The sequence below is a fragment of the Drosophila sechellia genome, chromosome 2R (assembly GCF_004382195.2).
Source record: "Drosophila sechellia strain sech25 chromosome 2R, ASM438219v1, whole genome shotgun sequence".
NCBI classification, from domain to species: domain Eukaryota; kingdom Metazoa; phylum Arthropoda; class Insecta; order Diptera; family Drosophilidae; genus Drosophila; species Drosophila sechellia.
In genome coordinates this window covers 11,056,978-11,074,448 of record NC_045950.1, presented here as the reverse complement: position 1 = coordinate 11,074,448, position 17,471 = coordinate 11,056,978, and the positions used below count along the sequence as shown (strand labels likewise).

Below are 17,471 nucleotides of genomic sequence, written 5' to 3'. Positions count from 1 at the left end.
AGGAATTAAAGAAATATAAAATATTCATTAAAACTAGCAACATTTTACTATGAAAGTTTACTTTATTTGTTATTTGTTTTCATCGTTTTTGTTTTGCCCTTTATGTGCTTTACATGTTTGTGATTTTATTCGTATTTAATTCATTTACTTTTCCTTATATGCGTTTATAAATCGAATACTCCAATTTCCTCTAATGATATGCGCACCAAACATATTTTTAACTGAGCGCAATTAACAGAAAACCGAAAATACTCTCAGAAAACAAAATTTTCACTAAAAGATTTTTATTTATGTAAATTATAAAGAAGGCAATTCAGTTGTATACCACGGAATTTTATACGTTATTCATCATAAATGCCCGATTAAACATAATTTATAAAGATGGATTCGTCCTCCTTTTATTTTTGATTTCTTAATTTAACACTAATATAAGATTTATATTTTATATAATGCATCTTTTTACTTTGTATGGAATAACACTTAATTATACATTCATTTCATATAGTTTGATTTCAGTTGTAATCATAACAAAAAAGAAACATTTCTGTGCAGCGTGATTTGAAAAAAATGCATAAAGAACTAAGGTACAAAAATTCTAGAATAATGCAATTTGAAATTGTCTGAATGGGATCTTTAAATAGTAGTTCTTGTCTGACTTTCATTGTGTTTGTTTAAGAGTGTGCCGCGCGGTTTATTTGTTGATTCCTCTGTCGTATAGTATCAAACCACTAAATACTTGTCCATATAAATGATTTCGTTTAAATATTTATTTATATATCGAATTATATATATTTTATGCTATATAATAACTATGCAAGTTCTGCATATATGCATGTTGCGCTTCATTTACCATTCTTTTACTTGGTTATTTTCATTTTGTATTGTTAACACTCATAGTTTCGGGAATGGGAGGAGAGTTTAGGAAAAGTACAAAAGTATACATGGTTTGTCCAAAGCTTTTCATTTGTAGTTACTTTTTACTACACAGTGTGCATATCGAAATGATACAGAATACGACCCAATATGAATGCTTCTCCACACGCAATCGGAATAAGAAATGCAAAAACAAGTTGAACTTAACTAAGTTGAAGTACATAAAACATTACAAGATACACCACAACTTCTAAATTCAGCTACACTACGATTTGTTGTTTGATTGGAGATTTATTCACTGTCTATGTTGAGGCCCACTCGCTTCTCCTCCTCCAGCATGGCGTCCAGCTCGTCCGTGAGATTGGCCAGCATATTGCCAATGTCGTTCAGAACGTTCACCGAAACTTTGGGCGGAACGCCGTTGTTTATGGCCACAGGTGGTACGGCTGCTTCAGGCGAACTTGCAGGCTCCGCCGCTGATCCACCGGCATTTGACATATCCAATGTGGGTGAACGCAGGTGCAAGGCACTTCCACCGCTGGCCGTGCTGCCCATGCTTTCACTCCGCGCCAATGTGGCATCGTGCAGCGAACTGGAAGATTTCAGCGAATGGAACGAGTGCGCTATATTCGCGATGGTGTTCGTGGAGGAGGAGCTGGAGCTCGAGCTGGAGGAGTGCAGGTGTGCGGGATGGCCGCCGCCGGGTACATTGTTGTTGCCCGCTCCGCCGCCCTGCAGCTCCTGGCGGTTGAGCAGCCGCTGCTTTATCGTCCCAGTGTTCTCGTTGGCAAATGGTATCGTGTCAATCGAATCGATGCTGGAAGTCGACTTACTGTCGTGATACTTCTCGCAGTGTATCTCCGCCGTTGTCTGTTGTATGGTGGCATAGTTTGCGTAGATCGGCTGCTGACCAGTACCCGCACCCGCCTGCTGCTGCTGCCAGTGCTGCGCCGTGTGGCCGTAGAACATGTGCTGGCCCTGCTGCTGTTGGGCTGCCTGCTGATGCACCTGCGCAGCCGCTCCCGACGGCACTCCCTCTCCGCTCAGCGTGCGGGAGTTGCGTATGCTGCAGTGGCGTCTAGGTGGCTCAGGAGCTATCTTCTTGCCCGTCAAGGGACTGCCGCCCATGTAATTCTGTAATAGAACATAGCCATTAGTAAAGAGTTCAAAAGCTTAAATTCACAGTTGCCACTTTGGTGGAACTCCAACTCACCGCTCCACCCTCCACACCGCTGGCCGCTCCATACTCCGCCGCAGCCGCTGCATTCATGTAGTGGTGATGCTCCAGAGGCGGCATGGTGTTCAACACCGCCCGCTGCAGGATGCCCCGCTGCTGGCGTGGCAGAGTTCCGCCGCCCTCCTGCTCGTAGAGCAGCTCCCTCGTGGCATCGTTGGTGGGCGTGATGTCGCCGTCGTCGTAGGATCGCCGCCATCCAATGCCAGGCGCATTGTTGCCCAGAAGACGGGCGGCAGCCGCCTGCTGCTGTTGCTGGTGGAGCAGCTGCTGGTGATGATGCTGCTGCTGCAGTGTGGCCGCTGCAGCCATTGCCGCCGCAGCCGCCGCTGTTGTGGGCGGGCCAAAGTGGCCGTAGTCCGTGGTTGTGTAATGGCTGAAGGTCAGATGGCTGCGCGTGCTGTTGTCGTGGATGTCCTCCAAAGATTCCAGGCTCTTGCCGCGCGGCTGGCGAACCTGCAGAAAAGGATAAGAGGCTTGTTATGAGGTGCAACTTCTTGAAATTAATGAGGCCAGTTTTCTTCTAAGTTAATTGCGAATCAACGGAAAAAAGTGCTCTTACAATAACAGAAATAAATAATAATAGAATATAATTATTATTTGCAAAGCAATATTAATGAAAAGTATCTAGCTAAGTTTGAAATTTGTAAATCAACGATGTTCGCGATGTTAAAAGTTAGTTCGTGGCTAAAATGTCAAGGGGCACTTAAAAAGTTCAAGGCCAACGGGCTGCTACGCTTTTTAACTGTGGAGAACCAAGTGCCCACCTTAATGAGCACCACATCGTTGCCCGAGCAGCACTCGTGGTTGCTGCCCGTGCAGTAGTAGGCGTCTCCGTTGGCGAGGCTGCTGTTGAGGCAGCTGCTCCCGGATGGGGCAGTGGAATTCAAGACACTGCTGGTCGCGTAGATTTTCGTGTCGTCCCACGAGACGCGGGTGGTTGGCACATAGGATGGCGTACTGGGTATTGGCACATTGAATTGCCAGGGCTTCCGCTGGTACTCCTGATTGGTCACCATTCCGACAAGGGGAAATCATACAAAACAAATGAACAAAATAGAAACGAAACGAAAGTTAGTGGTAAATCAAAATTAAATTAAATAAAGGTGTTTTTAATTACTTTAAATACAACAAAAACTTAAGAATGCAGTTTAAGTAATGTAAAATAAAAGTTATTTGGACACAGTTTTCCAAACACCCCCTGTATTTTGACCCACTTCTTACCTGCTGTTGGTAGGCATTGGCGCCGCCTGGGTTCCACTTTCCGCTAATGATGTCCTTCACACGCTTGATGGCCAATAGAATCTTCTTTTGGTGGCCCAGCTTGACAATGCCAATGTCCTCGAGATCCTCCCAAGTCACTTGGGTTACGTCGCGCACCGTCTTATAGTTCTGCTCCAGCAGGGGCTGAATGTACTCCTCCAGACGCAGCAGCTGCAGCCATTCCTCTATGGATCCCTGGAAATACGAGCGGAGATTCGAATTGAGACGTCATTATCGTTATGTTTTATTGAAGCCAGCTAATCGCATTTGATTCATGTCAGAGTAGGGAACAACACAGATCGCCACAGACTACAAATTGTCCATGAACTAGTTCAGACCTCGCTGATAAAGGGAGAATCGAATCGAATGGAATGGAATGGGTTGGGTTGGGATGGGTTACATACGAGTATATGTAAGGCTGGGACTGGGCTGGTGTCTCTCATGATGAGCCTACCCACCCGTCGCTCTAATCAGTTGTAATTGATAAGATATGACATAAATCGCGTCAAAGCACGGGCATAAAGAAACGAATAAAAGCCAAAACTCGTTGCTGTCGTCATTAAACGGTAGCAGGCTAGCCCGACTCGTAACCAAAACTCGCTATATACCCCCAGATAAATACACATATGCGATGCAGTCAAAAATCGTTAGGTTTTCAGTGCGTGTAAAGCCACTTTTTCATACACACTTTATGCTCCATGTACGCAGCAATGTGTTAATCAGTTTTCCTCGTTTTTTCTTTTTTTTTTTTGGTAGCTCTATGACTGTCTGCTCTTTTGGCAGCTAAATTGCTGTTGATTTCAATTTAATTAAACGCCTTGTCTTCTGCGAAATGGGATGTGATTGCTGGAAGATTCTCACTGCTAGAAAATCTTATTCAAAGCATTTGATTGCTAGAAAAGTTCGTCTTAGATAGAAGTATCTATTGAACATGACATCAGCGAAGTATAAGTCTGTTGCTTTCCTTACCGTATACCGATAATTTAATTAGGCAATGTGCTATTACATAAGCATATATCATTTTCGAATTTATTTTTGAAGTATAAAATTCATATCTTTATTTTCTAGATAGGTCATATGTAGATAGCACCTATTTCCGTTTGGAAACCCCCCACTAATCCCACCCTTTTGTTAAGTAGGTATGAAAATATTTCTTGATCTTGAGCTTCGTTGTTCAATTGTTTACTTAGAGAACTCTCCACCGAGGAATGCCACTTCAAATAGTATGTAGATATATGCCTCACAACTCCGTCGAAGTGAATGTCGCAGCAAAACAACAATAATAGCAAGCCCGCAACTCCATAAGCCGCATATGCTAATCGAAATCCTCCATCCTCAGCGAAATGGGCGAAGATCTCCAGCAGGCACAACACCATATATTATACTAAAACTTTAACAAAATATTTATCTAAATAACAATTTGGTTTTTGGTGCTTTGGTGGCTTCACTTCGCGTTCGCTTCTCCGAAATCCATTGGCAGGTAGCATATGGTATGACACTAAACAGCAGCGGCAGCCATCATTAGAGCAGGCGAAAACGAAAAAAAAACAAACCAAAAACAGGTTTTCGAAAAGCAAATCGGTGACCAAAAGACAAGAAAGAAACTGTACGTACTATGTACAACAAAAGTAGTAAAAAGTTGAAACGAATGCGTCAGTCGGAAAACCAAAAAACCAAAAAAGATTTTGGACCCCGCTAACGGACCGCGAGAAAAATAGGAATCTATGTACATATGTTTGTACGTATGTATATAAGCCAACATTAGTGCCTTGCGACCCTCAAGGTCGTTTGCTGATTGTGGGGCGCGCAGCGGAGATTGGCGACCGTTTAATAACCTTTTCCTTCCCGCGCTCACTTTTTCAGTTATTTCGCTTTATTTCCTTTTTCGCCACGATAAAGATGTGTGCGAAAAAAGAAAGCCGTAGAGGCTGTAGAATGTTGGCTAATGAGCGAAGTGCTCGAGTCGCTCGTTATGGGTGATGTAAGTAAAGGTACACGGTAAAAAAAAATATAATAGGGAAGCTATTAGATATGGTAAAGAGCAATATCAAGCAAAGAAAATATATACTTTAAAGTATCTTAAAGATACATCCGATAAGTCTCAAAGAACTAGCTATTAAATTTGTTTTGAAAATGGATCACTTCTTAAGTAAGAAAGCACTTTGGCACTTAAAGATTTTAGTTACAATTTGCAGTAGTTTTCTAATATTAAGAATATACTTTACGTTGCAGAAAAATCCACAATTTCTTAGTGATTTGGAGCCCTTCAACCGCACCCCAAAAAAAAAACAAAGAGTGTCTCGCCCAAGATCAACAAATAAGAAATATCGAATGTAGCGATAAAGAACGACAACAATACGAGTAGGTAGGTAACTCGACCACAGAACTTGGCTAACTTGCGAAAACAGTCACGGCGCGTTATATAAACAGAAAACAAGTATAAAAGAAGGAATGCCGAACAACAAAAAGCGCAATATATTCTACACAGCTAGTGAAATATTAGCATTTTTCAGCTGAAATACAAAACCGTCTCTGCGAAACAAACAAAAAAAAACAAAAGCTAAGATCTGAGGTCATAGTGATTTGAAAAATTGCAGCTAAAAAGCATGGCAAATCAGCTTTTCAAAGTTTCGAGGCGGTGCGATAATGAAACACCAAAATGGAGGTTATTAGATGGAGCAAAACTGGCAATTAATCGAAATCGAACGGAATGTGGAACAAGTCGTTGAATGATCGATAAAGGCGATAAATTATATTTTCTGTATTCGCTCCGCCGCCGGCAGGTGGGCTGCACTATAGCCGAGTGGGCGGGGAATGCAGTTATACACCCATATACCTATAACTATATATATGTATATGCATCTGCAGTCGGACGAAATGCATCAGTCGAAGCTGCAGTTGAAGTTGAAGATTATGGTTGTTGGTTGTTAATCGGCTACGGAATGTAGCTCACTGTGAATATGGAACTCGTGCCACGAATGTGGATGGTATGATTCAAACAATTCATGCTAATTTATGGAGGCATTTTTTTGAAACCACATTTTTGGAGCATTTCTTCAAAGCCACAACACATTGACTTGGATTTGAATTCATTTTTAGACGGTGCTTTAAATTCGGAATAATTATGTTGGTCAAGTTTTAAACTTTGAACCGATTCCTCAGTGATATGCATGTTTCGCATCTTATTTGGTATGCATTTCCATATGCGCAGCGTGTTGATTTTATTCGGGGTTAGTCATTCGACTTGAAAGCGTTGTTTAGGGCCAAACGTGAAATGCATATTGATAAGAGCTCAGGTGGTTGCATTTAGTAAGGCACGTACTTTTCGTACGAATTTTGGTGCAGTTAACTGGGGGGAAGGTAAAGTTTGCTGAATAATCTATAAGCTCGAATTTTAAGGCGGAAGTGTGGCATATATGATGCAGGTAGGTATGGAAACAAACCACAACTTAAATATTATAAAAAATAATTTAAATATTAAATAAATTTAATGCCAAGAAACAAAAGACCCTACCCATAAACAATTGAACCGCGGAAGTAATGCCAATTTATTGCGAATCCTATCACATTCTTTATCTTTTGGACTCCACAGTTTGTTCACCTGCGATTACCCGATTCAAATCAATTACTTCTACGGCTAGAACACGACTTTGAATGGCATTTCACTGAATGAGCTTTGTTGGCCCCATCATCTTAGCCATTCAGCTGGAACCTTGATCTGTCAGTTCGATTGGCTAATGATCGGCTTCGATCCGCAGAGCAATTATCTGCGATGGAGCAGGTTGCTGCTGCTATTTCAAGTTCAACTTAATGTCACCGCAGCAATCCGCACGAATGGACTTTTAGTTTTATACATACATATTTATTCACTTCGCTCTTCGTGTTTTTAATGAATTGTTGATGGGAATTAATGTGCGCATATTTAATAAAAAAATAGAATTCCTTTATTAAAAAAAATGAGCTGACGGCGCTGTTTTAAGTTCTCTTTTTCTCCTTCGCATGTGGGAAACAAGTTTATTTTTTCTGCTCCCTCTTTTTTTTTTGCCTTTTTTTGCAAATGCTTATTTAATGAATATAAAAGATAAGCCGGTAACTAAACAAGCAAACAGAGAAAACGGCGAAAAGAGAGAAAAAGGGTGTTGCCGGCCACAATTAATGCCAATATGGCAATTTGCCAAGCTTCTAGCCGTGCATATGTGTGTGTGTGTACTATCTGTGTTAACAATGACTAAATAAGTTGCTCTACGTGATTACAGGCCAACGTTCACAGTAGTTGATCGCTAGTGGAGCCATTAGTTGCCATACCACCGCTTTTTAATCTTTATTGTATTCAAACTTGATCGCTAATGAGCCACTTCCTTTCCAATCGATTTAAGTTTTACTTTTCCTTTCCCTACTTCAGCATTTTAAGCTACTTTAAGAACTTACGAAAAATGTTACTCGTTTTCTATTTACAATTAAAAAAAATGATTTTTTTATTAACTTGTAATTATCTAAACTTGATTACTTATGGCAAAGAACTTCTGAATTTAAAAGTAGCTGCAGGCGTGTCCACCGAAAAGTCTCTACTGTACCATAAGGTGCATCACGAGTTGAACTGGTTCTGTACTGATTAGATAGGCAAATATTTGCCGGGCGTGCTAACAAACAGAGATACTTTTCCGGAACTCTCGACTTTATTGTGCAGAGATAAAGTCCGTTTAGTTTAATATGTTTAAAGAAGGCTTTTACTTACCGGCACGAAATGCGGCAAATTGTCGAGCACCTGCAGCTTGTCGATCCGCTGCTTGATCCGCTCCCGATGATGCGGATTCTTAATGCCAATGGCGGTGAGATCCTCCGGCGTCATGCGCGCAATGGTGGGCAGATCGTAGCCCGCGGCGATGAAAAGCTGGGCGTACTCCTCGTGCTTCATCTCCAGCAGCCAGTCGATGATGAGCTCATCGTTGCGCTGACGATCCACACTGCCAATGGAGCACGAGCTGACGGAGCTGCAGCGCGGCGAGGAGAGCGGAGCACGAATCGAGGCGCCCGACGAGGACACGCCCGTCAGGTAGGAGGAGGCCCGACCCGAGTCCAAGCTGGCGGTGCTGTGACGCGATCCAGAGCCCGCCGAGCCCGACGACGAGCCCGGCGAGTCTCGGCCAGGCGATTGGGTTAGATCGATGCCCTGATCCTCCTGCAGGGCCAGCTGCTGGTGGTAGTAGACGGCCGCTTTGTGGGTCAGCGGTTCGCGCAAAGTGGCACAGAAAACGGGTGGCGGTGGAACCATGGCTACGCCGGGCTTTCCAGCTCCGGGTGGTGGTGCTCCAACCACTGTCGATCCACCGCCTCCTGGGCCGCCAGTGGAAGGGGCTGCCGTTGAAGTGCCACCCACTTCATCCTTAAGACGCAGGGCCACACTCGTCTCCCGGGGCAAATTGAAGCCACCCTCCTCCAGCGAGGGCGACGAAACGATGCTGCTGCCGCTCATGCTGATCCCATCGTCCGCCTGGTGGTTTTGATGATGGCGCAGTGGTCCGCTTAGCCGGTAGAGCGGTATCGATGGCTGGTGGTGCGGATGATGATGGTGGTGGTGGTGGTGAAGCTGCTGCGGCTGCTGATAGAGATGCAAATCCTGCGGCGAGTCGCCTGGTATTGTTGGCGGTTGCACCTTCTTAGCCTGTGCGGTGGATGCATGCGGCTTCAGCGAACGATGCATGATTATGATGCGCCTCTACTGGCCGCCGGGGCCGTAACTTCGCCGACTCCTGGTGGAAAAACACACAGAAAAAAAAAGAAAGAACATGGGAAAATCAGTACTGCAGTTGGGCAAATGTGTCCGCCAGATGTGTGTGCCAGAAAACAAGAAATCTGCATAATTGGTCATAGACGGTTTTGATGTTCTACTCTAAAAATAGGGCTCACAACACTGTTTACATGGCGAGTCAATAAACTGCGCCACGGGTTCTTCAACTCCCCTCCAGCTTCATGTTTTTAGGCCCCCATCGCACCAATTCCTCACCCATTTATCTACTCCACTGCATTACAATTTTCATTCACAAAAAAGTTGTTAGCTAAAAAGGTAGCGACGGGCGAAATACCCATGCTTAATCATTACATAAAATGATGATTATTATAATGATTATAACATAAAAAAATATTTGAATTTGATATTTCAGTGCCAGTTTGGAAATGTTATTATATATTATATCAAAAATTGAATTAATTTCCAATATTAAACGGAAATTTCCCTGAATTTACCAATTAATTTATATATTTTCCACAGATCTCAATATGTCTGCCCGATATGCCCTTGATGCGCCCAAAAACAAACACCCATGCCCCTTTTCTAAGCAGCTGACAGACAGAGACGGCACGAGGTGGTCGGAGGGAGACAGGGCGAGACCCCGCAAAAGGGCGAGGACTATGAGACTTTGGCTGCGGCACGAGCTGTGTCAAAGTTCGTTGACTGCATTCTGTGGTCGGTCGTGGGGGGAGGGGGGTGGAGCGGATTGGGCTGCTGTCTAGTCGGCAGCGTCATAATACACTCGAAAAATGCACGGGCAGACCTCGGATGGGCGAAATCTGGCAGAAAGTCACGAACGCAGCCCTCAACATGTCATTAACAGCAGGGCGCAGAAATAAAGCCGCCCGATTTACGGGGAAACAATAAAAAAGTGAAAAAAAGCCAAGCTGCAGCAGTAATTTCCTGGCAATTCGCCTACAAAGTAAGTGAGTAGTACGTAAGTGTGCGCGGGCACTACAAATGAAAATGAAAAATGGAAAAACAAGTGTTTCGGAATTCAAAAGCATGCAATTGCAATTGCCGCCCCAACCGACTATCGATAACTGGCGGGGCGGCCACCTGTTCGATTGGAGCCTCGCTGCCCGGCCGGCGAGTGAAAATCCAAAGCACCAGGTGTCATAATCCGAGTGGTTTTCCCTACCCAAAAATGTGTGTGTGTGCGTGGGTTGCGCTGCGAAATGTACGTAGGAAAGGCGTAGGAAAAACAGCAAAGCGCATAACGGTGGCAGTAGTAAATCTCATTTACAAGCTGCCTTTTTAATGAATTTTTATGTATGCGACGTGCCGGAAAAATAGGGAAAAAACTGCAACCGTTGCGAAAACTCCTCCCCAACCGCAAAAAGAGAGAACAAATCCTCTCTCGTCGGGAGAGCGAGAGAGTTTTTGGCGTAGTAGGGTAGTATATCAACTGCAGCAGCGAATGTGGGTTGCGGTTTCTTTGTGTTGTGTTGTTTTGCCGCCCACACGAGCTGCACCCATGCAACCCCCTGCACCCCTTCCCCCACAACGTTTCGTATACCGAAAACCACCCACCCACCAGATGTTGTTGAACCGTTTCATGCGGCCGGCATTGCAGTTTTTATTTTCCTTATTTAAATTTTTGTCTTTTTACCCCGGGTTTTTGTTATCCCATTTTTATGAGCTACCATTGTTGTTAGGAGCTGTAAGTTTAATTGCAAACATGGAACAGGCAAGCCCCCACACTGCCTCATAAAAGGGGGGAGGGGGAAGTTGGGGTGGTGCAATAATGTGCAGTGAGAAAAATAATGGCAAATACTTCAAATTAGTCATTCGATTGGTTATAATTTGAATACTTTAATGCAATTCAATTAAATATTTAGATAAAGCAACAAGCAGCATTAATCAAACAAATTAATAGATATATTTGAAATATTCCACTTGTTTTTTTTTTCAGTGCACACCCTGTAATGTGGGTGGTGAGTAATCGTAATGAGCATAACACTTGCCCTGTCTTTCGTGCCCAGCGAACGCCGGCTTTGGCTTTAAAGTGTGGCTATAAAATCGAAATCAATTTTGAATCTATTGACGGGGGTCTCCGTCTCCCCTGGCGAGTGTTCACTGTTGTGCAGCATAAAAACTGATTGGAAATGCAATTGGAGGCTTGGGACCTTTTGGGTGTTGGCAAATACATAAATACAAAAGGGAAATAGTCGGCTGGCGGGGAGTTGGGTGGGTGGTTGGGCGGCCAACAAGCTGAAAGATTTATTGATTGTCACACACACACACATCTGTATACAAACACATACACACTCACATATTGATTGATGTACAATGAAGCGGAGTTGCGGTTTTGAAGTTGGCAGCAAAAACGCTGAGCAACTAAAAATAATTATGGTTACACCAGAGCTCTCAACACATTGAGGCGCACAGATACAAAGAGAGCAGGGGCAAATGATAAATCAGATACAAAATGACCGCAATCTTTATACACTACGGAAAAGTTGTACTGAAAACTACATTGAGTTGGCAAACGCTCCTGCTTACATATACAAAAACTTTAATAATCTTTATAAGATGTTGGTATTTTGATCACTTTGGGGATTATAGAAGTCTGTTTATTATTCATAAACCAATAGCTGTCAGGAAACCCAAGATTTAAGAATCCGTGAAATGTAATCCTTTGAAAGATGGTTATTGACTCTTCACCCTTCCGTCCAAAAGGCGACGGAGAAAAAGCGTATTTAATCTTCGCTAGATTCGTTCCATTTAGTGGCTCGTTTTCTTCTCTTTCATAGCGTTTTTGTCGCTGTCGAGAGCCGTTAAAGTTTACTGGCATGAGTAATCAGCCAAATGGAGCGCAATAAAATGGCAAACGGTAACACGGCCAATCTATCACCAGAACGCCAGCTCAGTGGGCACACCACCCACTGAACACCAGACCCACCCCCGCATTGGACCCACTAGATGGCACATAGTGCGATAGTATGGCGACCCACAGGAGGTTGGCATCAAATGAGGCGCATCTCAATCTCATGTTTATTAACGCCGCCAGTGAGTGAGTGTGTGTGCTGGTGTCATTAAGCCTCATAGATAAAGTAAGGTCCCACAGCAGAAAAACACCCCCATACCATCCGTACACACTCCAGTTGGCCAGCACTTCATTATTGACAACAAAAGGTTGGCCGACTCTGCTTCTTATTTATCAGCTGCGGGTGTTTTGAATATGACAAATTCTTTATTTCACTCTTTCACTCGCTTTTTCCCTTTTTTTTATCCCCTACTGGCCTTTATTTTCTTTTTTTTTTTGCCCCCCAAAATGCAATGGACTAAGTTCGGTCGTACTTTATTCGTGTTTACCACGCCCGGGTCTCAAGTAGAGAAAAGGTTTTGTACTTAGTAGAATATTCTGTCAGGCCAAACAAAAAGAGAGAAAGCTACACACACACAGGGAGAAAAACACCATCACCAAAATTCGTCATCTAAGCTTGGATAAGATTTTCAGGCCAAAAAGGTTAACTTTAAAAAAATAAATGAGAAGCTGTATCCGTAAATTTGCTCAAAAAGTACAAACTGGTGGTGTTTATAATCCTATTTCTTTATGATTTAGAAGATTCAGTGTGACCATGCGAAGAAAAAAGTGGCACAAACTAGGATCATATTCAAAAAGCAAATATTATGAACTAGATCTGTCCAAACAGTGATTATGAAATTTGTAAGTGAATTTCGATGGATTTAATTTGGTTTTTTTTCCGCTGTGCAACAGCCACAAGAAACGTGGAGCGACAACAACCAACGAGCGCACAAAAGATGGTGTCGATGATGCTGCTTGGCTGCTGCCTGCCTCGCGATTCCCTGCCGCCTTTAAAACTTTACCATCTCTTTGCCACAAAGGCTGTCGATAGCTCGACATGTTGATCTTGCAAAGCGCAGAGACAAGCAGCAACCACAAGCTTCGACTGAGACTCCCAACTCCGACTCGAAACTCCAGCAACAATAAATGGCCAGAGGCAGCCAAAACTTGTTTTGCCTGTAAAAGGGAGTTGTCGCTGTTGTTGTTGCTCGTGCATTGTCTCTGCGTTTTGTTTCAGGTTTCAGGCAAACGCCAAGAACAGGCAGAAACAGCGCCATAACAGCTATATGAAGTGAAATGCAATAAGGAGCATCGAGGGAGCTGTACTGCTACCCTATACATAAAAGATAATGAGGACAGTTTGAGCTGGACAAATAGGGTAAAAAGCAATAAAAGACCTAACAAAATGAAAAAGAAAAAAAATTAAAATTATTATTAGTATTCTTCACCTAACAATCAATTTAGACCCTACAGAAAATGAAATATAAGAATATTCACAGCAATTACAGTTTTCAATTATTGCCAATTGAACAAGAAAGACTTTGCATTTCCACTTGCTTGATTGCTCTAATTAAGCGGCATTTCCAATATATCCTTTTGCAATTATCAGCCATTTTCAAAGTTCATCTTTCTTGAGAATGGCCCATGAATAATAAATGGTCTAATGGCATCAGCCCATTCCCAGCCCCATTCCAAAATCAATAACGCACATGTTCAATGGCAATGGCCAAATTAGACGTCCATGTTCCATTAGGAGTAGCCCACCCCAAATCCGTAAATCACGCTCCGAATTCCACGCATAGACCAATCCGATATACCTCGTAGTACCCCCTATTATGGTCGATGTTTTGGAGGAGCGGTATAAAGCTCGTAGGAGGAAAATGCAGCGCTGAAGATGTGTCAAATGTGTGGGCGGGCGGGCGCTCGGTAAACGGACAGACAGACGGATAACTTACGTGCAGTTTAACGGTTAATGCAAACGAAGACGACATTGCGTTGCGCATATGGCATGTAGCACAGTCAGTACAGGAAAAATGAAGACAGCAAACAGAGACGGACCAAATACGGCGGACAGGCACGTAGAGGAATATACTCCAAGTCGTACCAAAAGCGGCCATCAATTCCTTCTTTTTGTACATTTTCTTCTATTTAGTTTTTTTTTTTGGTCAAGAAGAAAGGGGCAAACAAGTTGTAAGGCGAGTAATGAGTGCAGACAAAAGCAGTTACAAGACATGAAGAAGAAAGGCAAGGGAGATAAGTGGGAGGTACACAGGAAAATTGTGGATACTTTTCAAGTTTGATTAGACACTTATAATGTCAGAGATGACAGGACATGACCCCACATGGCAGTACGTTGTCTGCAATAAAATCACGCGAACCTGCAAAGGATCAAATCGCCAAAACCAAGTGTCTTCATGGAAATATCAAAAGAATTCGCTTAATAGAAATGCAAACATCTACATCCTATCAACATATTCGGATATGATACCTTCTAAAAAAAGCATGTATATGATTTTTCACAGTAACTGGCAAATATAAAACTAGAACCTTTTTAACACTTTATATGGCTTAAACTCCTTTTTTTTCGGTGTAGCTCAGTGCTCAGCGTTTTACAGCTACATTGAACGTTTTGAGACGTTTTTTAAGGCACTTGCCTCTTGCCCCGCCCACCGCCTACAATTTTCGGCGAAAAATCGTATGCGGCTTACTACTACGCACACACACACCACAAAACGTAGTCACACGCACACATGCGTACGATTTTGCAGAACAACTGTGCAAAAAATATGCAAATTACCATGTTAAAATGATGAATTTCTTCGAGATTTCTTTGCGAATCCAATGATGACACTTAAAATTCACATTAACTGCGGTTTTCACCAAGATACCAATTGATTTTTCATACGAAAAATGCTGTGCAAAAATTTCTTTTTACGTTAACACCAACACACACATGCACGCACACAAACACACACACACGCGCGCGCGGACATATACCGAGCAGAAAAGTGGCTGTGTGTTGAGAATTGGAGAATCGCAGACCCCGAGCGAGAGGAGCCCGAAAAAAGAGAAGCGCCGACGACCGCAAGCCAAAGCGTATTGAATCGCGGCTCCAGCATTCGAGCATTAAAGCCAGGTCCGTAAAATCCGATTGGAGTCCGGAGTCCTCGAAGTTGCAAGTGAGAGAGACAGAGAGAGCGAGCCAGCTGAGCGAGCGCCAAAGGAGAGCGAATGCGCAACTTGTACTTGTACTTGTCCTCCCCTCCCCTCCTCATGCCGTTCCATCCTTCTCTTGCAAGGAGAGAAAACCATTTTTCTCAGCGGCCAATTTGTTGCAATTGAAACAATAACAATTCCGCTGGGCAATTTGTTTCGGGCCTGGCAAATTAGTTAGTTAATAAATGAATGAAAAGGGGGACTGGGGGAAAGGCGTTGGTGAAAGAGAAATGGGAAAACAAAGCGTAGCTTCAATAAGCAGGCACAGGCATTACTCCCTAAAGTGGTTGCCATTGGCAACGATGGAAATGCACTTGGCACAGTGGAGCCGCTTACTGAAGGCGGCTACAAGAAGTTCACCAAAGTTCTGCTAAAGCCCTAAAGTACCCGAAAGATATAAATCCAAACTGTTAGATACTATCTAAATATTAGATACTATTTAAAGATTAAACATATTAGGTTGGTCTTCAAAAAGATATAGCCCTATTTATACGATCAATGTTTCTATACATAACTTCAAGTTGTAAGATATTAATAGATCGTTCAACTTGGTTTACTTTTCCATTGCAGCGAGAAGATTAATGAGAGGAAGTGGGGACAACAATTGATAATCTCCTTATCTGTCCCACTGTGCGTTGAATGCCACGCAAAAGACAAACAAACCGAGGCACGCACACACACACACACACAAGCGAATGAACCAAGCACAACCACTTTTCATGCCGCACAAGGCAATAAGAGAAATAGAGAGATGGAGCCACTTGGGGAGAGAGAGCGAGTGCGAGCGAGGCTCCATCAGCGGTAACTCTATTTGAGAACCGCGCAGCTGCATGCTCTCTCTCTCTGCCTCTAATCTCTTGGCGGAGCCATTGCCGCCCGACACCCCTCCCCAACCGTTATTCTAACACTTCATTGGAGACAACGACATCAAGTCATTTGATTCCCACACAAATCTCTGCATATTGAGCGCGGGCTCTCTCTACATCTCCATCCATCTCGCTCTCACTCGTTTCATTATGGCAAGTGAGTTATGGTTTTTGCGGGTGTGTGTGTGAGTGTGTACTGCTGCGCTTTCTATTGATTTATATGAGTTTTATGGCGCAATCTGAGCTATAACAGCCAAAGAGCAGAAAAAATTTACCTAGAGCTCTGGTCTCGATTTTAATTATGGCAAAGGGAAATTATGCAAACGGAGAATTAATAAAAAAAAAAAGAAAAACAATAAAGTACAAGACTTTAAGTTTTATTACACCCCCACTACTCACGACCAGAGTTGTCACGTGTCGTTAGCACGTGTTCGTTTATTAATTACATAAGCCTAAACAGCGGCAGCTGCAGTCGTGAGTGCCCCTCCTCCTGATTGTCTTTTGTTTCCTTTCTTTTTTTTGTTGAAAACCCAATTTCCTGCAGATGCTAAAGATGCCGCATTGAATACAAGGCGCAACGAAACAGCTGGCAACCCTCATAAGTGACAGATGGCGACGCCGACGTCGACGCAGGCAGCGCAGGACGAAGGCCGCATCAAAATAAAAACACAAAATAGAGTTGCCGCCTGTCCGAAATGCAACAAAAACACTGAAACCTATTTAAGTGTAAACGTAATTAAGTGTACATATTATAAACTTACGTTAGCAAATAATATTACTAGTTTCCAGGCTTTTGGTTAAGTTTTCTCCGCTCCTCCGCTTACCATTCGACAAATCACATAAATCACAAGCGTAACGAAAGCTGGCACACAAAATGTAAACAATGTAAAACGCTAGTAATTGTTGCTTTTGTAGCTTAATGAATTTCACGTTTTTTATGGCTTTTTCCACACAAACAGGAGACAAACAAACGGCATCAAACGCACACAGGCACATACACTCGCACCAAAACTCACTGTTTGTTGTCTTTATTTAATGTCTACGACGCGCGAGTAAAACATAAAAACCAGATTAATTTCAGGCAGACGAAAATTTGACGCTTTTTTTTCGTTGGTTTCTTTTAAGCTGAATTTCTTGCTCAGTTGTTGTGGTCGCGACTGCTCTTTTTTATTTGCTGAGCCGCCATTTTCTTTTGTGGCAATTTTTTGAGTTTTATTTATTTTTTAATTCTCTGATATATTAAGAACTGCTTTCTTACTTTGTATATATAAACACAATACTTTGTTGTAATATCCGTAATTGTGATATATTTCGTTTTTGAATCTAACGACAAAAGAACGGGTTTCCGCTACAAACGTCCGAACAGCGGAAAAACGAAAACAAAACTTAGTGTGATCGCAGCGTGGCTGTTGGAAAATA

General features: G+C 42.8%; 1 protein-coding gene across 4 annotated transcripts; it reads right to left on the bottom strand.

Annotated features, from left to right (window-relative positions):
* Positions 1-267: 267 nt before the first annotated feature.
* LOC6609237 (caskin-2) lies at positions 268-17,427 on the bottom strand. 4 transcript variants are annotated; one of them, XM_002033892.2, is made up of 6 exons: positions 16,814-17,427; positions 8,106-9,120; positions 3,332-3,565; positions 2,875-3,111; positions 2,087-2,563; positions 268-2,007 (listed from the first exon to the last, which is right to left on the bottom strand). In XM_002033892.2, the coding sequence occupies exons 2-6, from the start codon at positions 9,069-9,071 to the stop codon at positions 1,165-1,167; spliced, it is 2,757 nt and encodes a 918-aa protein (XP_002033928.1). In that variant the 5' UTR covers positions 9,072-9,120; positions 16,814-17,427; the 3' UTR covers positions 268-1,164. The 4 variants fall into 4 exon arrangements, with proteins under 4 accessions (XP_002033928.1, XP_032570971.1, XP_032570972.1 ...); XM_032715080.1 differs by lacking the exon at positions 16,814-17,427 and adding an exon at positions 14,768-14,854; XM_032715081.1 differs by lacking the exon at positions 2,875-3,111.
* Between the last annotated feature and the right edge of the window lie 44 nt (positions 17,428-17,471).